At 27.6% G+C, this 27,871-nt stretch overlaps 1 protein-coding gene across 3 annotated transcripts in view; it reads right to left on the bottom strand.

Moving 5' to 3' along the window:
• The window catches only part of LOC107454854 (bridging integrator 3), a 31,026-nt gene extending 3,155 nt beyond the window's left edge, over positions 1 to 27,871 (bottom strand). The window contains exons 1-9 of one of the 3 annotated variants that reach the window (XM_087156214.1): positions 27,813 to 27,871; positions 18,690 to 18,800; positions 16,916 to 16,970; positions 10,966 to 11,006; positions 7,618 to 7,679; positions 7,323 to 7,459; positions 5,181 to 5,221; positions 2,586 to 2,646; positions 2,263 to 2,343 (exon numbers count right to left, since the gene is read on the bottom strand). In XM_087156214.1, the coding sequence (XP_087012340.1) occupies positions 2,263 to 2,343; positions 2,586 to 2,646; positions 5,181 to 5,221; positions 7,323 to 7,459; positions 7,618 to 7,679; positions 10,966 to 11,006; positions 16,916 to 16,970; positions 18,690 to 18,697 (486 nt within the window). In that variant the 5' untranslated portion in view covers positions 18,698 to 18,800; positions 27,813 to 27,871. Of the gene's footprint in view, positions 1 to 2,262; positions 2,344 to 2,585; positions 2,647 to 5,180; positions 5,222 to 7,322; positions 7,460 to 7,617; positions 7,680 to 10,965; positions 11,007 to 16,915; positions 16,971 to 18,689; positions 18,801 to 21,753; positions 21,867 to 27,812 lie in introns of those variants that run through there. The other 2 variants (XM_087156213.1, XM_087156215.1) reach the window with 2 other exon arrangements.

Raw genomic sequence — 27,871 nt, 5'->3', positions numbered from 1 at the left:
CCTACTCTGGAATGCAGGAAAAAGAGGGAGATTTGTTTTCAAAAGACCATAACTGCATCCTCTCCCCTCTCTTTTCCTATGCAGCTGGCTAGTAAAAGAGGCATTTCCTGGAACCTTTTTATTGAAAGAAAAGGGTAAACACAGCAAGTGTTAACATGGAGGGGGAGTCAAAATGGAACATTTGAATAGGTGGCCATGTAATATTTAGAAGGTGGGGGGAAAAAAGGGGGTAACATTCTTTCGTTAGCAGATTCTTTCAGTCACACAAGAAAAAATAAAGAGAACCCCATCAGCGTGCCCCGCTTTTATGCTTGATTGATAGCCAATGATTGAAGAGAAAACAATAATTTGTCACTTCCCCGCCCTCAACTTTAATGATCTCCTCTCTACACTTATTTTCTTTCACAAATAAGGAGGAAATGAATTTTTCTCCTCCACCTACCCACCTTAATGAATGACGGGAATTTCCCTTTCTTGCTTGAATCCTTCTAGTTAAAAATGGCGGATTATTATTTTCATAACTGTCCATTTTTTTTTTCAGTTTTCTATATTTTAAGCAATAATTTTTTTTCTTCTAATATTTCATTGATTGGATTTGATTGATCGGATTATCTAATACTAGAACATTATTCCCCTTAAAAATAATGTTTATTTATTTTTGCTTCTTAGATTTAGATCATTTTAAGCTTTGTTCCAGAATGAAGTGAATTTCCCCTTCCTGCTTGAATCGTTCTAGTTCAAAATGGCCGTTTAATATTTTCATAACTGTCAAATTTTTTCGCTTTTTATATTTTTAGCAATAATATTTTTTTCTGAAACATATTTTATGTTTGATTAATTAGATATTCCAATACTAAAACATTATCCCCCTTAAAAATAATGTTTATTTATGTTTTGCTTCTTAGATTCAGATCGTTTATTAGGTCATTTTAAGCTTTGCCTACCTTGGGGGTAAATTATACCGAAAAATCTATTATACGGACTTCTGGAAGTCCCACCAATTCCGGATACGCGACTTTACACTGTATTAACATTTATTACATCTAAGTAGATAAAAGTAAACAAAGTATTTAAATGGAAAGTTGAAAGAAATTTTTAATGTTCAAAATTTAGTGAAACTGAACCAACTTATAATTAACAATTCATAAGTAATTGGTCTTTATGGTTTTAAATAGAGCCAGGTTTCTCTCTGAAACAACAAATTGACTGTTATCTACATTTTTAAATAAAGTAACATCATAGCAGAAAAAACTAATAAATTTATACAAAACACATAAAAAGGTTTAAGAGGTTAAAAATAATCATTTAAAATTAGTTATTAAGCCTCAATTTGTATTAGGAATCTTATGAACTATTCAGCCCTTTTTTATTCAATATGTGACCATTTGATAATTTAACATTGTAGCAAGGGAAAACAATGACAAGTAAACGGAAGGCCAGCCTTTTTCTGATGAATTGTGAAAATATAAAAAGGCTAAGGGACACTATAGTATTCATTTCAAAAGAACTTTAACATGTAGCAACAAAAATATGTACAATTACACTGAATATTTAACAGGCGTTGTAATTAAATTAAAAATTGGTGACAAAGGGCAGAAAGTGACATTTTACACATTTACATTAAGCTGCTAGTCATATTTTTGATATTATAAACTTTATGCTTTTAAAAATAATAACTGGAAGACATAAAATAATTTTTTTTAAAGAAATAGAAAAATTCTTTGTAAGAAAAACAAAGGCAAAGAACACAAACATTCAGGAGAATAGTCCATAGATGTTAAGATTTGTAGAAATCATATCAATCTTAAAGATCTTTTTAATAATTAATTTTCATTTAATTAATTTTCATTTATTTGATTTCCTTTTTACTTTTTTTTTTTTTTTGCTGCTATAGTTTTAACAACTTGAAGGTTAAGAATAACTTTTTTTGGATTATTTCATAGGAATTGACCTTCTTCCTAAAAAAGTGTGCTAATGTCTGCAACACTAAAATAATACAAAAAATTTAATTCTAAATTGACAAAACTTCTTTGAAAAAAAACCCATAAAAGCAGCAGAAATTTCAAAAATAAGAAAGAATAAATGTAGCAATTTTTGCCGCATTCTACATTTATTCTAATGTCTGCAAGTTTTCATAACTTGCATTTCTTTTTTCATATTTTTTGGTTATTCTTATAATTTTTTGGAACTTCTATAAAAAAATCAACATATTTCTAGCACAGGTCTAACCATTACAATAATATTAATTGCAATAACTGTTACCGCTTCAAGTTTAACCAAATTCTGGCCAGTTTTTTCTTTTCCTTGAAGTTTTTGAACTTTTTCTTTTGCTTTTGCACATTCCTAAAATATAAAAAGTAAGATTAAATTTTAATTGATAGAACAATCATAAAGGAATAACATTATTTTTAACCAACCTTTATGACATAAATCTTAAGATTTTTCTCATAAAAAGTTATGTATACAAGCCTAGCTATAGTTAATAATACAAAACTAAATTTAAGTAAATTTAGATAACAAATACACATAAAAGACTATTGCAACAAAAGCTTATTCCTCTTTAGGGAAAAAAATTTAATTATCACCTGCATTGCTTGTTCTCTTTTTTTCAAAGCACTTCTTGTTTCTGTAAATGCTCCTTGAAATCTATGGATTAAACATAACATATCACAACACATTACTTATTAGTTTAAAAGTAAAATTAAACCAGTAATAAAAATTATATTCTAAGTTCTCCTTTCAATACAATTTATTATGTTACAATCAATATGCAACCTACATGTTCAAACTATTAATTATTTCCCAAAAAATCATTTAGAAATTTTTAAAGAATAATAACAGTAAGGCCAAACATAAGCAGAAAAAATAGAAAGAATACTTTTGAAATTTCTTAGAATCATTTGATATTTGAGTGAGTAAGTTTATAAAAAATATAATTTGAAAACACTAACTGTTGAACTATTAATTTACTAATTAATTCAATAGGCTCTAAAAGAAACAATATTATTGGAGACACTAATAAAATTATAATAAAATAACAAAGCTTTTATTTGCTTTGCAAGAAAAACATTATTAAACTTTTAAAATTATCAACTTTATAAAATAAATAATCTTCAGGTTGATTACCAAAATGCAAAAAAAAAAAAAGCTTTTTTAAAAAAAATTTAAAGTTTAATCATATAAAATAAAGCTTAAGTTATTAAATCTGCAATAAATATACTGCAATTTCATTTAAAATAACAATTTGATAATAAAATATTCATCTAACAATCATAATTCAATAACAATAAAACATTCATCTAATAGGCTACCAGCCCGTCCCAGTTTTCTTACCTCAAAAAATACCCTAACACTTTAGACTTTCTGTGAAGATGATAAGCTGTTCAACGTTCAAGCTTCAATCATAAAGTTTTTGTGCCAATATTAAAAATTTTCCAGTATTTTAAATACATTTAAAATGCGGAGAGACTTTATTATTTCAAAAATTAAATTTTCATTTATACCGTAAAGTACCAATAAAAAACCCAAACTCCCCTGTAAAACCTGTCTAACTGAAAACAATCCCCTGTAGTTTCACACAAATACTGATTCCCAATCAGTATCATAAATGCACCCCCACCCTTAAAACAAAATTTAAAAATTCTTATTTTAAGAATGTTTTTGAAAAAATAGTTATTCAGATGTTTAGGGTAAGGAATTAATATAAGGGGAAAAGATTAATCAATAAGAGTTACTGAGTAGAAGATTGCTAACAAAAATGCAAGTGTTTGTAAAGTCCTGTGGGAAGAAAGAGGAAAGCAATCCTCTACACATATGGTCAACATTTCCTCTCAGCTGCATGTAGGTCATGTTGAATGATACGTATGCCAGCCCGCAAGAAAGAGAAATATTTTTTAAGTGGAATAGCAGATGAGAGAATTGAAAGTGAAGGATTGAATAAAAGGAAGAAGGCATCACTCTTAGAATTGTCCTAATGGGGAAGAAAAATATGTATAGAAAAGGAAAAGAAAAATGTAAGAGATATGGGGTAAAAGGGAGTCATCGCTTCTCATAATCGTTCTAAACGGACAATAAAAATCTGAATACTTTGGGGGTGGAGACTAAAGATTTTGTATGTTCACAGAAGTTTGAATTAGTCGTTATTCAGATTTGCAACAAGCATGATAGCTAAAATAAATTCCTGCACGGTGTCTAAAAAATTGGAAGTTATCTGACGGCATAAGGAAAATGGTTCCATAATACACAGAACTTCAAGGCATTTTGGCATTGACTGAGAAGGAATTCAAGCAAAAGTTAATGTCGGATTTATAAACAATTAGATTATTGATCAATTGAATGAAGTGTTTGTTGACCTTATTTTGAACGATGACTCTGATATTATTCATATTTTAATTATCTTTCTTTTTATGAAATATTTTGTTCTCCATATTTTTATTTTTCTCGGTGAATTTTTATTTTTTCACCTATTTGCATGTGTGGCAATTGTACAAAGATTTTAAAATAAAGGATTGCTGTAGAAGGTAAATTAGATTTACTAATTAAAATTTCTATTTACTTTTTTTGATATAATTTTTTTTACTTTATTTTTTATCTTTTTTGTAACTTATATTTAAATATGCCCAGTCAAATATAGTTGTTTTTTTAAAACAACGCTTTGCATTCTCTTCAGTACCCTTTATTCACCCACTTTACATGGTGGTAATTTTCACCGAAATTAGGGAGCACTGTTTCAGTATTTTGCCGTAATTTATAGAGAACATGAATTTAGAAATTAAATATATTTTAAATAAATTTGTAGACATGATAAAATTTTGTAATTCTACAGATTGTTCTAAAATTAAAACCTCAAAAAACTGATTAAAGTTATGCAATTTTTTTTTCTTTATATTACACCTAGCCTGAGCTAATCGACTGAGCACTGTTTTGATGCCCAATGCAAATGTGAAAAAACAAAAGAAGTATCTCCAGTGTCAATATCTTTCGAAACTTATGCAAGAAAATGTCCAAATAAATATGTTGACGCAAACTATACAAACAATCATCGAACTATCACATACAATTCTTTTGTAACAAGTTAATGGTATGACTAAATTTAATAAGTTTTTAAATACATGAGCAAAAAATCATACAAATGATAAAATAACATAAATCAGAATTCAATAAGAAAATTAAAATCTTACTTTTTTAAAGGTTCAACAATTGTTTTGCGAGTAAGTAATACCTATGAAGTAGGAAAAAAAAAACAGTAAAATTAATATATAGAAATGAAAGTTAATATAACATTTAAAAGAAATAAGACTTATACATTTTTCACTAGCACCTCAATTTCAAAATGCTGCAAATTTTAAATCTAAAAGACCACACATCATGTCAAGTCTTTATTTTAACTTTACAAATGATCAATCATTATTGCAATTTACTGTTACATACTAGACATATCAAATTCAATAAAAAGCTGCTGTTTTTTAAGCATAGGATTTAGAGTTCATTGATATTTTTTGTAAAAATATATAACAATGCTATAGTAATTAAATTAGATTTTCACACAGGCAATTTAATGTTACATGACGTTTAGATTCTTAAAATTTTCAAGTTTTAAAATAAAATCAAAATAAACTTCTATAGTGAACTTACAGATATAGTGATTGAAATGTTGGCTCCTGTGCCTTGCTACAAACATATAATGATATTTTCTGTGAATGTAGTGAACCAAAAAAAAGAGAGGAAGTTGGATATTATGAACTTTTCTCTGATCTCGACTGGTTTATTTTCTTCATTTTTTTATAACAATTTTGAAATTTCTACTTCAAAATAAATACATATATCGATTTTTAAAACTTTTTATGGCATGGAATGTAGCAATAAGTATTTTTTTCTTATTTGTTTCACTATTGAATACCATTATTGAATTGGTTCAGCATTCAAAGAAGCTGCAATCTTCCAGTATCTGGACAAATACTTCAAGTCAAAGTCAATGAATTTATATTGGTGAGTGGCTATTTGGTGAGACTACTTTTATGTGCTTGAATGTCTGGTTAGACAGGCTTAAAAACCGGAATAACATAAATTCAGAAAAAAATTATCGGAGGGTCGGGAAGTGTTTGCAAATCTGAAGTTGAGGATTGCTCATCAACTAAGGATTACTATTTTTTTTGGTACGCAAGACGAAGAGTTATAAAAAATAGAAGTTAACACATTTATGCTAATATGGATTATTTTTCAGTCATTTTTCGGTTTCATTTCAAATAGTATGTAATAATATGGAATTAAATGGTTTGGAACCATTAGTTAAAATTGTTTGCTGAACGGTTATAGTGAACCGAAATTTCGGTCGCTTGAACGTCACTATAGCAGGGTTTGACTGTATTATAAAAGCATTACAGGAACAAGGAATGAAATTTGACAAAGATTCTCTTCTTCATAATTCTCTACTCACAGGTAAAGGCTTTCCACTTAAACAGTCACAAAAAAGAATATATGTATCTGCGTAGTTACATAACTAATATGTTTCCCATTTTTAGACACTCATTGCTTATGGTGTCACAAAGATTTGGTAGGTAATGATTTCGTTATCATGCCTGGTTTTCAACAAATATTTTGTCTCCTTGATTGATCTTAGTGAGAGTTGATTGATCTTTCAGGGTTTCCCTAAAAGATGATAGACATCGTTTTAGGGAAACCCTGGATAAAACTGCATTTTTAAACTATTTATCAACTTCTATAAATTATATTGTTTTTTAAAATTATTGAAATTAAATATTCTTTATACTATTTTTGTAATTAGCTGCATTTTTTCTTTTTTGAAAAAAAAAAGATTTTAAAAGTTTATGAAATGTAACATATTAAATAAAATTTTTACAACTATTAATTATAAATTATGCTTTAAAAAATTTCTGTTAAATACTAAATTAAATTTACTATTTTAAAAAAAAATAACAGTTGTTCTTAAACAGGATTTTCTTTTTCATGCACATCTTAAGTTCCATAATTAGCAGAAGATGTAAAATCTAATTCAAGTGAGCAAATTTCTAATGCATTTTCTTCTCGGACAGCTGATTATCCCCTCTTTTGAAAAATGTATTTTATCAAGTATGGTTACCAGTCAAATTGTATAACAAAAACTCTATTTCTAAATAATCATATTTTATATCAATAATTAACAGTGCAAGTTTAATATCTGACAAGCAAATTTTATTTTTGTAATTGTGATTTTTATTGTTTCAATGTTATGTTTGTCCTTTGTGTTTTATGTTTGATGAACAACAAATGTTATACAAACATACAAACATTAATTAACATACAAATGTTAATTAATAACTAACCAGATCTTCATCAAATACCCCAGCTTTAGACACATATGAATGCCATTCTTCTACCAGTTCCCTCAATTTTGCCTCGTCATGACACAGTAAGCTATTAGATAAATCAGATGTCATCTTTTTTTCTGAGCGATTAACATCTAAAATAAATTTATGCATATTAAGACAGATTTAACTATTTCAAAAAGATCTTAACTTTCCAACAGATTAACAAAGAAGAAAATTTAGGAGAAAGGGAATACCCTATCTGTCAGAAGGTTAAGCAGTTTAATATCATAAATGTAAACATATATATTACCCAATATGCAATCTTCATATTTCTTAGCATCTTTATATAATTTTTTAGTTGTGTTCTCCAGTCTAAAAATATTAACAAACAAATTTCAGAATTAAATAATTTCCCAGCAATAAACAATATTTATTAATAAAAGAGATAATAAACAATATTTATTAACCAGTACAATATCGTCTAATTATAAGGAAAATATCATTAGGGTAAGTAAGTGAGGTAAGCATACATTCAAAGCAGAAAAATTAGGCTCAGATTTAGTAAAAGAAAAATATTTGAACTATTAGTAAATAGCATGAATAATAGAAATCACACAAAAAAAACAAACACATGAAGCTCAAAAGCATGAAGCTCAATTGAGCTTCATGTTTACACATGAAGCTCAAAAGCGTGTAAAAATGTATGTAAATTATTTTAAATTATAATACTTATTTTAGCTTTGATTAAGTTTTTTATCCACTACTCAATAAATTAGATATATAAAAATAATTTTAGTAAAAATAATTAAATAAATCAATTCTTTTAAAGAATCATAATCATCGTATAAGACAAAACAAAAAATAATAATAGCATTACGTGAATTTAATATTGATAATAAAATATGAGTGCCACTAAACATAAAATATATAAGTTTCACACTAACAGTGGAACCTTAATAATTCAAACCATGTTGGACAGTTATTAGACAAATTTTAGAATCACTCTCATACTAGAAATATATTTGTAAGCAAAAATTATGAATTGTGTGAAAACTATGTAAGAAAATATATGTAAATTCTCAAAACTAATAAATCTTAAGACTCACCCAATAAACTGATAAAATATAAATTTTTAAAATTATATTTTTATGGCATGGACACACTGGGGTTAACAAGAACTCAAAAACTTTTAATATTGACTTAATAAAATAATGAGACTTATCTGCAGAGTTGGCAATTTTTAACAATTTGCAGTTTTACCTGGTTTTTAACTGTCATGTCAAAAACCTCTTTTTCACAATTTTTGATAATAGTCAAAAACCAAAATTTAGGTGGAAAAAATTATTATTATCTATAACAGATATGAAAATTTTTTTTAACAAATACCAACAAAATAACAAATTATTAACTATGTTCTTTCATCATTTTTAAATGACACCCCTTTTTGTATTGACAATTACTGTCAAAACCACAAATTTTTGGCATAAAAAATAACTATCTATTATATATATTTAATAAATATATATAAAAATGTATAAAATTGCAATTAATTGAATCTGTTAATTGGTTTAATTATTGAAATGAAAAATACAAAAACAATCATTTAAAATAAAAACACTTAACAATAATCTTATTCATTAAGCGTACAATCAATTTTTATTTATTCCCATATTAACTCCACCCTTTCCAAAAGCATGCCATTATAAAACACTTATTTTGAAACCCTTTTTACTCCAAGTTTATTTTTAAGATTTGAAGGAATAAGATCGAATCCAAAAATATTTTATCGCTGAGCTGCATGAACAAAAGCGTAGGCATACTAAAATTATTATAACATACTAAAATAACATGTATCTAGAAAGCTTATTCTAATAGCTGGACTAAATATTGATAACTTAATTGAACTCTTGAATTGATTGATTTAAAAAGCTATTAACTCCTTTAAACAAATATTGATATTTTATTTGCAAATTATAATTAGTTTTCTTATCAGGAAGTAATAATCATGATTTATAGGCAATGTTCAGGAACATATAAGTACTAACAACACAATGGTATTATTTAATCTAAAAAATCTACCTAAATAGTGGCATAAAGAATTGAAATGAATATTTAGATTTATAACATTTAACAACTCACAGTTATTACCTGCAATATAAATTATATTTGCTATATTATAATAATATAGCAAATAATATTGATCTTAAAGTTAATAGTAGTACCATGTTTTTTAGAAAATTCAGTTGATAGTTTCAATAATTTTGGCTATATTTTTTATACATGATATAATATAAATCAAAATTATAATAGTAATTATAATTCAAATATTGTGCATGATTCAACTTTAAATAAAATGTCTCCAATGACAAAAAAGAAACTTGTCCCAATTTTTGTCTGATCTTGACAGTTTATGACACGTTTCAATAGGTTTTTAATATGCAATGTCCAAAACCAGTTTTTGACCTCAAAAAATCCAATCTTACTGATCTGTTTAATAAACGCAATAACTGACACTTAAAAAATTTTCAAATGTCACACAAAAAAATTATTTTTTCATACAAGATATAACCTTTAAACACTTCAATATTGTGAAAGAAGATATAAGCAGGACAAAAAAAATTATATTCTTATTTTATTTTGAATTTAGACTGCTAATTATCTGATAAAAATTGAAAAACTAAGAAAGCAATTATTTCTTCAGAGAGAACCATTTTAATTTGCTGTTGGAAAAATGATAAATAACATGTTTCGGAAAAAAAAACCATAATATTTCTTTGGAAAGACAATGATATATTTATTATTAGGGACAATCAAAATGTCTAAGTAAAGAAAAAATAAAATTATTATTTTATTAATATATATGGCCCATTTATTCCTTACATACTGTTTTCTAAAATATTAATGAATAGAGCAGAAAATTATAAAAGATATTGATAAGGACATAAAAAAATCAATTTGAATTAAATGAGCAATAACACTTAAACTATGTGCAGTTAGTTTTGATATAAAAAGCCCACAGAATTCCCCTCCCCATCTGCTGCTATGGTAACAAGAAATAGAAAATTTCAAAGAGGGTAGCTTCTTTCTCCTCTGATTCCTTTTCTTCAGACCCGAGCTAAAACTTGCCTTAAAGAATGACCCAACCTCCTTGAAACAGTTAAGCCTTGTAACCAAGGTCACCACCACTACTCAAGACCAATGGCAAGGGGAGTTCCTTACATAGACAAACTACACATCCAATAATCATGTTACTTTTTTCCTTTAAACTAATACGAAACACAACTATATTTTTTAAAAAAATGGGGGGGGGGAGGAAATATAAAACTATCTTTATTAAAGAAACCTAATTTTTTATAAGTTGATGGGACTTTTCACTTTTCTTGCTTGCTTCAATTCTTATCAGTTTTAAAATTATTTATGAAAGTCAAAAGGCTAGAACTTGGAGTCAGAAAATAAAATATAATCCAGAAAATTGGGCCTTATATGCCCATATAAGTTATGAAGACTTCCTTGAAGTTTCTGCAAAACGGGCAACAACACATAGAACAAACTGCTTTAGAGGTTGAGTTAAAAAAATTCCACTGTTGTGTTTAAAACTGTATTACTAAAGTGAATATAAAATCTTTCAATGTTAGGTAAAATATTAGTAAAAACTTACTGGTCAATCTTGGTAACATGCTTCTCAAGCGCTATCTCATCCTGAATAAACCATCAAACATACTTTAGAGAATTTTAGTTTTTAAGATAAATGTATACACACTTTTTTTCTCAAAAAAAATAATACATAGCTGCCAACATGGATAAGAAAAAATCCAGTAAATTTCACAAAATAATATAAATTTCATGATAACTGTTTCATAATGTATTAAATATTTTATACATAGTCATCAATCAGTCATCAAAATAGAAAGACTGAAATATTTTTCAGTTATGACTGACATTAAATAAACTTGAAATGTTATGTATTATGTTTACTCATAATTTTAATTAGTAATAGGCATTTAATTCATCAAAGATACTTAAAAGATTTTTTAATTAATTTAAAAAAGGGAGTTCTAAATAAAAACAAATTGAACATTTTAGAACAAAAATAAAGTTTTAAACTGATTTTTATAAATGAGGCTCGCTTCATTATGTATTAGTAGAAATACTTATTTAAATGTTTAAGCAAGCAATAATAATCTATCTGAAAATTCTATTTCAATAGGGATTTTTTTAGGAAACACTCAATTTTAGGGAATTTTCTAAAATGTACAAAAACAGGAGAATTTTTATTAAACCAGAAGACCAGGAGAAACTGTTAAATCCAGTAGAGTTGGCAGCTATGCTAATAACATAGTTTGAAATTAGAGTTTGTAAACAGTTGCGATCAAATTTCAGTATCCAGCAACTGCCGCTTTACAAATTCACAGATATAGCATCCAGAGTAAAATTTAAAGCCAATCTTACATGTAAAATGATTGCTTAATGTAGATATTATTACAAATTCAGAAACCTTGAAGGAGAAGCCTTGACTTATGTTAAAAAAGTGATACTATTCGATTAATTTCAAAATATTTAAATTTGCTATTTTGTATTCTCTACTTTAAAAAGTGTAATTTCACTTTGGTTCAGTAGGATAACTTTAAAACTATACACGAGACTTATGTGAACTAAGAATGAAAAGGGAGGCTCTTCGCAGAAACTTCAATACTGTAGCTGTCAGAATTAAAAGAGCTCTTTTCCATGTTCTTTGAAACAATTTAAACCCCAGAAACATAATTCCAACAAAAAAAAGTTCTGAAACTCACTATAAGTAAAGTTTATTAAAGTTTTGTTACAAACCAAATCTCTAACATAGATAGCTAAGCCGAAAATTTATTTTGATTATTAGAATTTTTTTATTACCCTTTCTATTAGTACTATTATACATAAAAGAATAATAAGGATATTCACCTTTAGACATGGATGATACAATATCTTGTTAAATTGTATGAGAAGACACATAGATTAGAGATGTAATGTATAGTAATTTGGCCGAATATCGAATATTCGGCTAAAAAAATGGTCGAAAAGCAAAACGTATTTTTATAAATTATTAATAAATATTTTTAATATATTATTTATTAATAATTTTTATATATTAATAATTCTTTAATAATAATTTTTCTAAATTCATTAAAACTATATTAATAAATTTAGTCATTATTCAAAATTAATCAAAACTTTTATATATTATTGGTATGGGGTAAAAGGAAGACACCTATGATAGTTAGTCATTAGAAATATTTCAGATAAATAAATCCTCTTAATTCTTAAAAAAAAAACCTTAGAGCTAAAATATTTTCTGCAAGAAAAATATCCATAAAACCTTAAAAAAAATATAGTCTATCAGAAATGCTATTAAAAATGCCACACTATCATAAAAAACGCCCATAAAAACAAAAGATTATATCAAAAAAAAAACAGAAAAAATAAAAATTCATCTCAATTTTTGGAAGAAATTTTTCCAGCTGAATTATCATTACCCAATTATTGCATTTCCATTATTGTATAAAAACGTTAATAAAAATATAAAAAAAATTAAAAAGAAAAAGAACTAGATAGAAATCAAAAGAAAAATCATACTTAATTTTAAAACAAAAAATTTGATGTTAAAAATATTAATTTAACTTTTTTACCTTGCCATATTTTTATAAAAAAGGGATAATAAAACTATTGCGTTCATTACATGAAAATAAGTCTATGAAAAATAAGCCAATAAATATTTTAAGTTGGACCAATTTTTGTAACTTGTTTAAATATTCATTTGCTTAAAAACTTCAATTGCATTGATGTATAGAGAAGCTGTAAATATTTAAATTATGAATGAATTTCATTCTTTCAGAGTTGTAAACTCTACAATTTGTACAACAGAAAGTTAAAAACAATAGATTTAAACATTTGTCCTACAAAGAAAAATAAATAACTCAAATATTTATTTAGTATCATAAAAATGTGATATATGTAGGCGGCAGATACTGCATATAAAACATATTCAACTAACAAAAACGACTTCAACTTACACATTTAACTTTCCTTAATTGGTATTTGATTAAAATGAAAATATTATCAAACAACATTTTACAACAACACAAAATATTGCTGAAAAAAGTTAGATCACTGACTTCAAACATCATAAATAGAATTCTAATAATATATCTATAATTCTAATAGAGTATGAGGGTCATTTTCAAAATTCAGCATCATTACCAAACTAATTAAATATAAAAATAAATTCTTTCTTACATTAGAATATGTAATTTTTAAAAATAATTTAACACACAGTTGTTTTTATTCCTCTTGTTTTCCTTTTTTTTATTAATTTTTAATGCTAACTTTTTTGATCAGATACAATGAAAATTATCAATTCTGTTCCCTTAATCCCTATTGTTTTTATATGTTCTGGGCAAAAATACTTACTATATAACAGTAATAATATTATTAATACATATATCATAATTTATAAAAGAAATCCTCGTAAATCATGTCAAGCTTGTTACCAAGTTTGCCATGCCTTTTACCATATCAAGTAAAAGACATAACATTTTAAAGAACAAAAATGTGATTCTAAAAGAATTTAAAATTCTATGTGATTTAGACTAGACATAATTCAGATGAATAAGTAAAGATTTTTATACAACTAATTATGGTAACAGACATGAAACAGTAAAGATCACTTACTGCTATAAAGCCTCTCCTTTATCAATCAATTATAGAATAACTGAAATAGCTGCTTATATTTCTTTAATAAACAGTCTTCACAGGTAAACAAGTATTGGCATAGATAAATTCCAATTGAAAAGTTTCAAAAATGTAAATTAAAGTAAGGTATGGCATTGATTTGAAGACAACATTTAGTTTCTTAAAAACTCATCGTTTCATTAATTGCTTTTATAAAATTTTTAAGAATGTAATTTAGAGTATTTATCACAATATGACACGGTAGAATTTTTTTGTTTCTAGAGAGTAATTTTTTTAAAAAATAGAGCTATGTTTTGCATAGCTATATTTTCAGTTCCCTTTCAACTGATTTCCATAAAACACTATTTTTTTTCATAAATAATTTCGTTTGTATTTGAAAGCACCTATTATTTTCTCAGGTAGACATCAAATAGAACAGAATTTTGAAAACAGCCCATAAATAAATCTACACTTAATTAAGTATATCTATAACATTTTAAAAACATTCACGCATGCATTTTAACAACTTTAACTCATTAACTTCTAATTGTGAGAAAATTATTTTTGTAATATTTAATAAAGGAATAGGGATTTACTAAAAATTCATGTTTTTAAAGATTTGCTTAACCTATTTGTATTTAACATGCAAACAATTTTCAATTAGCTTATTAATATCCTAAATTTAATGCCCAGGCATAAATGAAAAAAGGTGATAGCTAAAGGAAAAGCGTTAAAGGAAATAAATCAAAATGTTAATTTACACAAAAGTTTAGTACACAAAAAGCACTCAAATTGCATGCATTAGAACAAACTCAGATTACAACAAACTCAATTAACACAAAAATAACAGTTGAACAATATAAATACAGTAAAATCTCACTACAACAATATTTCGGGGACCAAATAAATATATTATTGTAGAGAGATATATTGTAATATCAGGGGCCTATATACTTTAGGGATACAATAAGATTTTTTTCTAATTTTAATGCTATATATGTATTAATTATAAATGAATTTATATATTCTTCAAAAAAATAAGATCGTAAACATACCCGAAAACCATTTTTATTGAAAATAATCTGATATTTTTGCTTGTTTATTCACTTTTTTTTACTGTCAAGTCAACTAACAAAGTATACATTTGAGTCCAAAGCATGAAGATAATTTTTATTTGTGAATGGTGCTCCACCCACCCTCTACAGAGCAAATTCTTTTTCGGGTGTTAATGTGATGCTTGTGGTCATTTGTGACTCATGATTAGCTTTTAACATCCAGGAAATGTAATCAGATAAGAATGTTACATCTGTGATTTCTTAAAAGATAAGGGAATGGAAGCTCTTGGGGTAGTTAGCAGTGAGTCTTCTCTTGTCAGAAAAGATGGGAAAAATGGCAAAAGATTATAAAGTAAAGTTTTTAACATTATTTGAAAACTAATAAGAAATGGGAAAATAAGGTTGAAATTTGAAAAAAAAAATCGTTTTACAAGGGTTTATTGCTTCAGAGAATATCGTAATATTGCAAGGAGAATGACATTAATTCATATACAAGTTGGTCAGGACCACAAAACATTATCGTAATAAAGGAAGTTATTGTTATATTGGATATCCTAGTAGCGAGAGTTCACTGTATTGAAAAAACATATAACATAAAAACTATAAATGAAGTTATTCTGTATAAAATCCAGACTTGCATATTGGGACAGATTTTGCAAAGTGGTAGTAAAATACTAATTAAAATAGGATTTTCAAATACTATTATGATTCAGCTACATTTTAAAAGAATAACTGTTCAACCAGTAAATCTTATAAACAGGGCACACAAAAAATAGACCACCCTAAATTACTTTAAAATCTAATGACTAGATCTTCATGTTCCAGGATTCAATTATTAATGGTTTGAGAGGGTGACCTCACATATGCTAATAATTAGTGCAGACGATATCCTAAGTTGCAAAATAAGATACAAAAACAGACTTTCTTTAAATAAATATACCTTATTTTTCGACAAATTAGTTTTCTGACATCAAAATATAAAGGATAGCTGCAATCTAGAAAATATAGTCTCAATAGTTCGGTAATGAGAATGGTCCAAAGTTTAGACCCTTATGTAATTATACTTTTTGCACATTTCGCCATATCTCAAGAACTTTTTAAGCGAAGTGAAAAACTTTGCACACACTTATAAAATTTGCTTATCCAAAGATATTTCCATGCAAAAAATAACTTTCAGTAAATATTTATTATTTTTTGTTATTTTATTTTATAATATTCACACAAAAAATTGTTAGGTATCTAATTTGTAAATTATTTTAAAGAATTTAATTTTACATGGCAAAATACAAAACTTGAGCAAGATCATACGAATAGTTCGTGAGATACATACAGCTTTTTTCTTAAATTAATTAATTAAAGTGTTTTTTGTGCAATGTGCATATGTTTAATTTATTGATTTCCCAAGCAGATTAAAACAATTTTGACTTTAAATTTAAAAGCTAAGATTTATACAATAAAACATAAACAAGTTTAAATAATTCATATTTTGAAATGGAAGAATAAAAATGTAAAGTTGTATACAACTTTAGACACAAATTCTAAGGAAAATAACGAAAGTTGTTTAAATTATTTGTTTTTAATACGAAATTAGATCATATTTTCCAGGTCTATTTACTATTAAAATTATTGTAAACAATTCAAATTATTTGTTTTTCATATGAAACAAGATCATATTCTCCATGTCTATTTGAAGATGTGCCCCAAAAATATTTTAATGTAGACAAAATTTTTTAATGTAGACAAAAATGAAGCTCATTAGATGAACAGGGGTTATCTGAAATAATTTTACATTGTCATAATAATCAATTTCAGAATATAAATAGAAAGTAAAAATTAATTCAAAAACTTTACCCTTTGCATGAGATAAGATTTGGATCCATGCCTCTGTAATTTTCTTAAAGGATTCCTATAATGCAAAATACAAATATTATACAATTAAATACAAGTAATTAAATGTTATAAGCTTACTTCCCCTGTAGCGAAATTTTTTCGAGCTATATACGACAAAACTCTCTAGCACTAACATCTTTCTGCAAGATACTTTTAATAATAACTAACATACAGTGGAGCATCGTTTATACGACGATCACTTATACGACGTTTACATTTATACGACGTTTTAGTGTGGTCCCAAATCATTCCTATTCATTTTAATGTAAAAATATATCGTTTATACAACGCACAGAATCGGTTATACGTCGGTTTTTAGATTTTGTTCACCTTTATTTAATTTTTTATTTTTTCTTGTGTATTTTAAAAAAAGGTGGCATTTGCCAACATGAATGATACAGAAAAGGGTGCCAACAAGAATGCTTGGATGACGACCGTAATTTTTACTAGATGACTGAAAAAACTAGACAATATTATGAAGAGGCAAAAACGAAAAACTTTGCTATTCATCGACCAATGTCCAGCGCACCCATCGATACTAATTATTTTGGAAGATGTAAAAGCTCTCTTTTTTCCTGCAAATTGCGCAAGTGCGCTTCAGCCATTAGATTTGGCTGTGATTAGAAATCTGAAATTGCATCATAGAAAGCAGTAAGTTCAACTCGCTATTCAAAGCATTGTAGAGACTAATAGCAAGAAAATATAATTAAAGGTAACATACATTCAAACTGCTCACTGCAATTTTTCTTCTTTGGTTATTTGTTTGTTTTGCTTTGTCTAATTTAGAAATTTATGTAAATCAACACGTTAAACGTTAAAATTAGCTGAAAACAGAGTTAGTTTCAGTTTTAGAAGTAAAAATCGATTATACGACGTTATCGTTTATACGACGTTTTTCGGTGGTCCCTTCGGCGTCGTATAAACGATGCTCCACTGTATATGTTACCAATTTAAAATAACAAAAATGCTGTGTTACAGAAAAAACTATAAGTTTTTTTTTTTAATAGAACAAGTAATAATTTTTTATTCTAAATATTATGGGTGATATTCTTGCATTTTGTTGGTGGTTGGGGATGCACAAATTATTTATTATTCGCATTTTGTAAATAATCAACACAATAAAAAAACTAACTAAAAATCATGAAATCCGTTGAAGTAATTGTCGAAAAAAAAAGATCAGCAACGAAATCAAGCAAATCGGGCTCTTCAAATGCTTGTTTCACTTCTAAATTACATTGTTGAAATTAATAATATTGCATAAAAAATATCGGATTTAAAAACTATGGAGAAATCAATTGCAATAACTGTCAAAAATTCACTAAAATTATTGCCTTAAAAAGTAAATACTCAAATGCACGATTCGGATTTTCCTTATTGTTAGAAATATATTGGGATATTTAAAATCCATGTGAAAATCAATATTAATAATTGCCCAAAATGCAATCGTAACATTTCAAAGATTTACAATAATATCTCCGTAAACTGAGCTCAGCAATAAGTGATTATTTAAACGAATAGTTCAAATATTACATGTAAATTGCTGCAGAAAAAAAAGCTAACTTTTTTTTTCTACCTTTCAAAAGAAAAATCTTTCAGCAAGAACTCTGTATTGTTCGGTGACAATGTCGCCGTGTCTCTGCGATTCTGCCACTCGGCTTACATCATAAATAGAAATGAAAATATGTACCAAATTTACTACTTTGCACATGTAAAATTAGTACAGGTCAATGCTTACCAGCTCATTTAAATGTGTCTTGAATAAACACTAAGCATCGAAGAATTACATCATTTTCAAAAGTAAATCAATATTCCTTCCATGCTGATAAGATAGAAATCTAAAACCTTCCTACAAAACAAAAAGCATGAAAATCAAAATGAATAAAGCGTCAATTCCAAAATCAAACAATTACTATTTTAATTACGTTATGAATTAATCTAAAATAAGTTTTCAAAAAATAATAATATATCTATTTTTCGAGAGAAGACTACACTAAAAGAGAAGTCTTTCAAGTAAAATTCAACTTCATTTACAATAGTAATTTAAAATTTTAAGTATAAAAAAAATTGATTTCAGATAAACCAAGAGTTAACCATAAAGCTTCAAATTAGAAAAAAAAAACTTTTTAAAATATGAAGAATGCAAATAAATTAATACAAGAATATGCAAGGGGAAATAATTCTACTATAATTTATTTGCATTCTGATATTTTGAAGAAAAAAAATCAGCAATCTTTATAGCCTTCTCTTCATTTAAACTCTGTTTCACTCACATTAGTTATTTAAAATCTTACGAGCAGAAGAAAATTAGTTCAGAAAAACCAACGGAATATGAAGCTTTAAATGCTAAAAAAAATTTTCCTCAAAAAATCACAAACTGCACGAAATATGCAACAGGAACTAATCCTACCGTAATTTGTTTGCATTTTGATATTCTGCAAAAAAATTAGCATTTTTCATAAACTACTCGGTTTATTTAAACTAACTTTATTGTATAATTTTAAATTACGAAAGAAAGTGAAATAGAATTTGCTATGAAAGGTTTCTCTTGCAACAAAATGTCTTTGTAAAAAGTTCACTGAAAATTAGGTAGCAATTACAGAGGTAAAAATCCTGAAAAGCACATTGAAAGAGTAATAGTTATCAGTACTTACTGATTTATAAATCAGTACTTACTAATTTATAAATCGGCATAAATTTCTAAAATTTTTTCTTTTTTTGAATAGGTAATACTTCTCTGTTTACTTTGCTTAGTTTTCTGGTATCTACAAAACTTGAATTAAGGGCCCAGATAGTACTACCAATGTGTTACTAAAGCAACTGCCCAATTTCATTTAAATTGTATTACTTTCAGATAGCCATTTAGAAATTATTTTATGTATCATTATTTATATTAATTTGTAAATGATTAGTAAATAAACAATAATATGGTCTATTAAAAATGGTATTTATGGTGAAAGAAGAGCAAAGCTGGAAAGTTGGTACAATTTTTATTAAGGACGTTTAAAAAAATGCGAACTTTTTCTGTTTGTTTCATATAAGTTTGTGTATTAAATAAAACTAAAAGCATTGAATTTGATATATTTTCGTATTAGAATAAGCCTAAATGTTCACTCCAACTAAATAGTAGACCTGCAAATATAAATTTTAAGTTAGCAACCTGGCAGACTATAATGTCTTAGCAGCCACTATTTCCTCAAACCGAATGAGTCGGCAACCAATATCAATAGTCCAAAAAGATGCCATTTAAAAGCCATATTTTGCAAACTTATTTTCACTTTAATTAAATTATATATTTTTTTAAAAATTCCCATTAGAAATAATCCAAGTCTGTAAAAATTTAATTGAGCAATAAAAATAATAAATATATAACAAAATTTAGTTAAGCATACTGACTTTTAAAGAATGATATGTAAAAATATTTGAGGGGGCGGGGGCAAAATATATTTAATGCATATATTACAATTTTCAAACATGTGAATTGTTAAAGAATTCTCCTTGTACATGATTTTTTCAACCAACAATTGATGAATTCTGAATTACCAGAGTATCTTTTTACATTGACGTACTTTAACATTAAACAGTTTTTAAAATAAGCAATAGAAGAAAATAAGCAGTTGTTTATTTAACACTTTTTGATTGACTTGCCACATAGTGAGTAGTTATTTACTAATGAATTGAAATGGCCACCTAAAATTTCTGAGGGACCAAGTAAAGTTGCCCCATTCTCTTTATTTAAATAAATTTTAAAAACATATATGTGGCTTACCCACAGGTAGCAATGAGTTTTACCTTCTGAGTTTGCCGATACTAGAATAAATATTTGTATTTTCGTATGTGCACCTTGTTTCCTTGTTATCGTCAAGACATGGTTATTATTTTAGAGTAATTAATAATATGAAAATTTTTTCTGAATATATATAATATAGTTAAAAAAAGCTTTTTACACTAAATAATTTAAAAATAGAATGCCAAGCTTTTCAACTTTAAATTTCTTCAAGAACAATTTTTTGACTGACAAGCTTTGAGATAATCAACCTATTTTCATAATTATGGAAACTTTACAACCAAATTTATGAAAAACAATTATTTCTTAATAAAACCTAGATTAAGGTTGACAATGAAAAGTAATAAATGTTTCATATTAGTTATTTATTATAGTATCTGTAAGTGATCATTGTGAAAACAAAAGTAAATAAAAAGTTCCAAAAGGGAAAATAAATCCTATTTCCACTATATAAATAAAAAACAGCCAATAATTTTCACTTAGTATGGTTTTTTCACAAGACATCAAAAATAATAGGACGCCAAAATTTAATAGGTCACCTACTAGTTGTATTATGATTTCTAACATGATATTTTAAACTACGCTTGCCTTTATCACGCAATTATGCGTACTAAAAATTATTTACCATCAACAAAATTAAGGTTACTTCAATTACACGAAAGAAAAAAAAAATGTTTCGTATTATAGGAATAAAACAAAGAACTTATAAGGAAAACAAATTTAGTTCAATAAAATTTATTACTTAGCTATTTTCAAATATATGTTATCAATTAATTGTTATAGTTTTCAATCATTAAGTAGAGCGAGTAGAAATATAAATTAAATCAAAATCCAGAAAGATAGTTTAAAAAACTAGCAGTTGCAAATTCCAGAAATAGAAGGGGGGAAATTAAAGAAGCTAATTATATTGTAACTATTGAAACAAAAAAAACAACTAAACTAAATATTAAAGTAAGATTAAACTTATTTAATTTTCATATAAATAAATTCAAAGATTGGTTTAAAGCCAATGTACCTGACAAATAGTTTTCATACAGTACTATTTTTAAGTTGGTTCTGCTTTAGTTTCACTTTAATCATTACAAACGCTTTTAGCTACCTATTTCTGTACCGTTAAGACAAGTTGACGACAGAATATTTATCACAAAACTCTCCAATTTGCCATCTTTGGGGCGTAGGCTGATTCCATGTTAAGTATCTTTTGATTTTTCATCAAAAATAGGGGTGTTGTAAGCAGGAAAACGGCATATTCCCATTTTGTTTTTCGATAAAAATTAATACAAGTATGAAGTCAGAATGTTGTAATTATTTATTTTTTTTCATTGATTTTTTTTTCCATGTACCTCCGCTTAACTGGGGAAGAATGTTTCTTCGTAATATCTATATTTCTGCATGATTATCTCCACCAAGCACCATCATTATCTACTTAGTTTTATAATTATATTTCATAATATATACTTATTCGCAATAAAATCTATGCCTTTTTATTACCTTTCAACGACCCATACAAAGCCCCGATAATATGTAACGGGTTTCCGTGATGCTTCCCAGATAGCAATATAAGGTTTTTTCAACACAACAAAAATCTTTTCATGCAAACCTAAAAAGGGTTTTTTACACGGTTTACGTGTAAACCTTCTAACCTTAAAACGAGGTCTGCGACAATCTGCTCTATTCTACGCACATTACCCTAATCCAAAACCTTGGAAAACAACCTTCAACATAACAACCTTAAAACGAGGTTGTCTTAGGGTTTTCAAGCGGGAAAAAAAACCTTGAATAAAGCTAGTTCTAAGATGAAAATCATCTTAAATCTACATAATTATAAGGTTTCCGTTTGCAGCGTTTTCGTATGCTCAGCTAAAATCTACCCTGTCATAAGATTTTCATTGACAATGCAATTTAATGCTATTGCTAGTGTACGTCGGCTAAAACGTCATTCTGATGTCATCTTTGATGTCATCTCTCCCACGATTGTATGACGGCGCGTTTCATTATTTGTTTTATGTTTTACTTCTTATAGCTTTCCCAGTCAGAGGAAAATTCTCCTTTCCATCAATTTTGCTTGATTATTTTGGGGAAAATAGTCGTTTTTTATCAGTCTGACTTACTTTGATGTAGGAACTTAATGATTTACAAGTTAAAATATCGTTTAATATGAAATTTTTTATTTTATTTAATGATTTGATTAATAAAAACACAAAATAAATAGAACATATGTAATACTCAAGTCCCGCAGTGGACTGATCATTAAGACACGGTTCCCAGCAGATCACCGAAGTCAAGCATCACTGGCTGCGGTCAGTGTGTGGATGGGTGACCCACTTGGATCAGTCTGCGTAGGGACCGAGGGTGTGCGGCATTGGCCTTGTTAAACTGTGCTACCGTAAAGTGCTCGACTTCGCATGCAGGTCGTTGGGCTACCGAAGCGGGGGTGCCATCCCCTCTGCAGAGGATCAAAATTGTTATGGTATGTCTTCGGATCATCCTCAGGGATGTTTCCCAGACCGTCGCCAATAGCCCATTGCGCAGCTCTAATTCGACGTAAATGAACAAAACAAACAAACAATGTAATACTCAAAGAGGGTCTGCGTATTTTCTTCTTTCTTATTCAGAAATTTATGCGGTGTGAGAAATTTTGATGAGTCAAAAGTGTTCAGTTTTTTGTATATCAAAGAAAATTAACATGAAATATCTTCTTTTGTCAAAATAAATAAAATGCAACTGATTAATTATCTCCTACTTAATATGCATGATATGATAAATGTAGGAAATTTAATGATAACAAAATATTTTTTTTTTAAAAATCTTTAATGAATGTAGAAATTTCAAACATATTTTTTAATGCACAACAACAAATAAATATTATGATTATCATAACAATTAGTATATGACAAGTGCATTTGTACAAATCAGATATGCCATAATTATATTAGGTATTTTGTTAATATATAAAAATATTATCTGTATAATAACCATTAGTGAATAATACAAAACAGATATACCATAATTAAATCAACTATTTCGTCAATACATAAACAAATGATATTATAGGTATAATAACCACCAGTGAATACGTAACATATTTAACATGAAGGAATTAGCGAAACAATCTTCTTTCAAATAAATGACTTCCTCGTCAGATATGCTCCTTTCTCTGAAAAATAAGAGGAAATTTTTGTGTGCGTACTTGCGTATATTCAATGAAATTTTATGCATATACATATAAATTGTATGTACATACATATTGTACGTACAGGAATACATGCCTACATTATATGTATACAGGTGCATGCACACGTATAAATAAAAATACATGAATACACACGCAGTATATAATTATATATCTGTGGTTACTTTAACTATCGCTGTATGAATAACATTGTTATTAGACAGTACATGCATATAGTACTTGCACACGTGAGTACATTGTATGTCATATGGACGTAGAATGAATAAATTACTTGTTGAAAACAAAAAGCAGACTACTCTGAAAATTTTTTGATCTAATGATCGGTTGTTTTTGTTGGTCTATGTCGTACTAACGATGAACAATGGGCTATTGATGTAGAGTTGGGAAACATTCTTGAGGATGATCCGAAGACATGTCAACACAATTTTGATCCTCTGCAGAGGGGATGGATCTTCTCCTTGACGACCTGCGCGTGAAGTCGAGCTCTTAATGGTGGAAAAGCTTAATTAGGATAGATACCGTACACCTTTGGTTCCTTTGTAGGTTGATCAAAGTGATCACCCATCCACACACTGACCGTAGCAAGTGATCCTTGACTTCGGTGTTTTACTGGGAACCGTATCTTGAAGTTCACTCTACTGCGAGTTGAACTAATGATCGGACATTTACGTTTTTGAACTCAATCTTAAGGGTTAAAAGGATCTCAAATATGTTAATTAATTAATGCAAACCATATTTTAAGTTATGAAATTAGACAAAAATAAAACGTACTTTCTCTGAAAAACATACCATTTCTCGACGGATGCACATTTCTGACCCACAAAATATAGGGGATAGCCGCACTCTGGGAAATATGGTCCTAATAATAGGTTGGTCAAAAGAGCCGTCCAACGGGTATTCGCAATCCGAAATAAATCGTCCCAATAGCCTGAGTCCAAAGCTTAGACTCCTTAATGTTAATTTTACTTTTTGCGTATTTCACCATGTCCTGAGAACTTTCAAAATGAATTAAAGTAATTTTGCATACAAATATAAATTTCTTTTATCCAAAGATAATTCTTTGCAAAATATAACTTTCAGTAAATATTTACTGTTTTTAAATTTTATTTTGTAATAGCCGAAATTTTTTGATTATTAAGTATATAATTTTTTATAACATTTTAAAGAAGGAAATTTTAAATGGCAAAATACAACATTTGAGTAAAATGGATCGAATAGTTCCTGAAAAATTGAATTTTGAAAAAGTCGCATTTTTAAGAGCTATTCGATTGATTTCGTTCAAATTTTGCGCTTTGCCATTTAAAATTCTTTAACTTAAATTCAAAATTTTTTAGACTATCATTGAATAAAATAATAAAAAATGATTATTTTGACTAAAATTTATATTTTGCATGGAATTAGCTTTTGACAAACGAATTTTTTAATTGAGTGCAAAATTTTTTTCAATTCACATAAGATGCTCTCAAGATGTGGTCTCATACGTAAAAAATATTAACATTAAGGGGTACAAACTTTTAACCGCTCTTCTGACTACAACTATTGGGAATATTTTTTTCCAGATTGCGGCCATCCCTATAATTTGAGGGACAAAAACCCAAGTAACACCATAAAACAGGTATGTCGATCTGTTCAGAGAAAGTATGCTTTTGTGTCTGATTTCATAACTTAAAATATCGTGGGCACAAATCAATTAGCATATATGTCATCCTCTCACACCTTTAAGATTGAGTCCTTAAATGTGAAGATACGATCATTAGATGAAAAATTATTTAGAATGGACCATTTATTTTATGCGTATGGTACATACGTATATATACTTCAAGTAGTACATATAAGTATGTATAATCTTATGTACGTAAATTCACATATATGTAGATACACACATACTTTATTGTTGTTGTTGTAGTTGTAGTTAATTAACGTCGCACTAGAGCTGCAAGATAGGCTATTGGCGACGGTCTGGTAAACACCCCTGAGGATGATCCCAAGACATGCCATCACAATTTTGATCCTCTGCAGAGGGGATGGCACCCCCGCTTCGGTAATCCGACGACCTGCATGCGAAGTCGAGCACTTTACGGTAGCACAGTTTAACGAGGACCAATACCGAACACCCTCGGTCCCTACGCAGACTGATCCAAGTGGTTACCCACCCGCACACTGACCGTAGCCAGTGATGCTTGACTTCGGTGATCTGCTGGGAACCGTGTCTTAACGATCAGTCCACTGTGGGACGAAATCAATCGAAGAGTTCTTCCGAAATCGAATTTTACGTAAATAACTTTTTTTTAAAATTGGACTAATTGGAAACTAGTAGTCCGATTTCATTCAAATTTCTCATTTTGCCTTTAAAATTACTTTCTTAAAAATTATGAAATTTTTTTTCTATATTTTGCAATGAAAAGTTTTTTCGACAATTCGCAATAAAAAAAAAAATAATATTCATTTAAGGTTATTTTTTGCATAGAATTATCTTTGGATGAACGAATCTTATAATAGTGTGCAAAAACTTCATGTTTCGCTTAAAAAAGTTTTTCAAATCTAGCGAAATGCTCAAAAAGTTTTGTTAACATTAAGAGATCCAAACATTCAATCGCTCTCCTGCCTAAACAACTTTGGCAATATTTTCAGGCTGGAAAACTTTTAAAATATTGACTATCTTCCATACGTTGAGGATCAAAAATTCAAATCCATCGGAGAAGAAAAAATCGTTTTTTTCTTTTTTTTTTCTGGTTTTGTAACTTAAAATATCGTTTGTATAAATTAATTAGCATGTACGAGATTATGTCCTCGAACAAAATAAAATTGAGACTCAAGACGTAAAAAATTTACATATTAGATTGAAAGTTATTTAAGCCGAGTAATTTTGCTTCGCACTATACATAAATATGAAGTCGAATCAATAGATAAACTACATTCAAGTTCCGAAAATTTTGTCGTAGAAGCAATCCATCAATTAGTACCCATGAGCTGCTACAATCGATCACGTTATCTTCCATGTTGAACCCGAACTATCGCCTAAAACAAACTGAACTAGGGTGTCTTAGAACTGGTCACAAACATTTTTTTGGACATTATTCGAAACTTGACAGTATTCGACGATTTTTGATCAATTATAGAGATCAAATTTCTCAAATGAATTCCAATTTTAAAATGAATCACAATTATTCCTATAAGCAATCAATTCTACTTATGGTGATTAAAAAACGAATAAAACATATATTATCCTGTCTTGAAATTAAAATTGCTTAAGCTAATCGGAAAGTTACCGAAATTACAAGTACAATCTTCTAGCCATAGATACACTCGAAAGTGGGTTAAGAAAATATTATAAATGCTACGTTTGGCAAAAATCAGAATCAAATTATAGTAATACACAGTTTCTATTTTAAAATCTTGATAAGTAGTCTGGAGCCTCATAAAACTTTTTAATATGGAAAAATCTTCAATTTCTGAAATATTATTTTTATTTGTTGAGCTATATTTTGGTATTAATGTAAATCTAACTAACGTTAGTGCTAATTTCCATTTTTTATAATAACTATAAATGTATTGTAAAGCTATTTACTTGAATCTATCGGCAACTCATACATCCAAAAAAATAATAATAATAATAATTAAGGTAAAATAGTAATAACAGTAATAAATTAAAATATTGATAATTAAATTTAAATTATAGTTTCAGTGTTTACTTGAAACTTACTGAAATTAAGAAGGGAGCATAATAACGGTTTTAATGTCCTTTGGGTAAGGCCGTTCCAAGCATAAATTTAAGTTTTAAATTGAGTTAATATTAATTGATAATCTTAAAAAAACAAATAACAATGCGTAAATTAAATACTTAATAAGGCAAATGAAATGCAATTAAACCGTGCACCTACTTTCTATATCAAAACAAGGAAACATCTTAAACGTGGAACAATAAAACAGAATATCATTA

The sequence above is a fragment of the Parasteatoda tepidariorum genome, chromosome 12 (genome assembly GCF_982258835.1).
Source record: "Parasteatoda tepidariorum strain Cologne lab strain chromosome 12, Ptep-v5.0, whole genome shotgun sequence".
Classification (NCBI taxonomy): Eukaryota; Metazoa; Arthropoda; class Arachnida; order Araneae; family Theridiidae; genus Parasteatoda; species Parasteatoda tepidariorum.
Note: the sequence above shows the minus strand (reverse complement) of the source record. Positions and strands in the feature narration are given on the sequence as shown.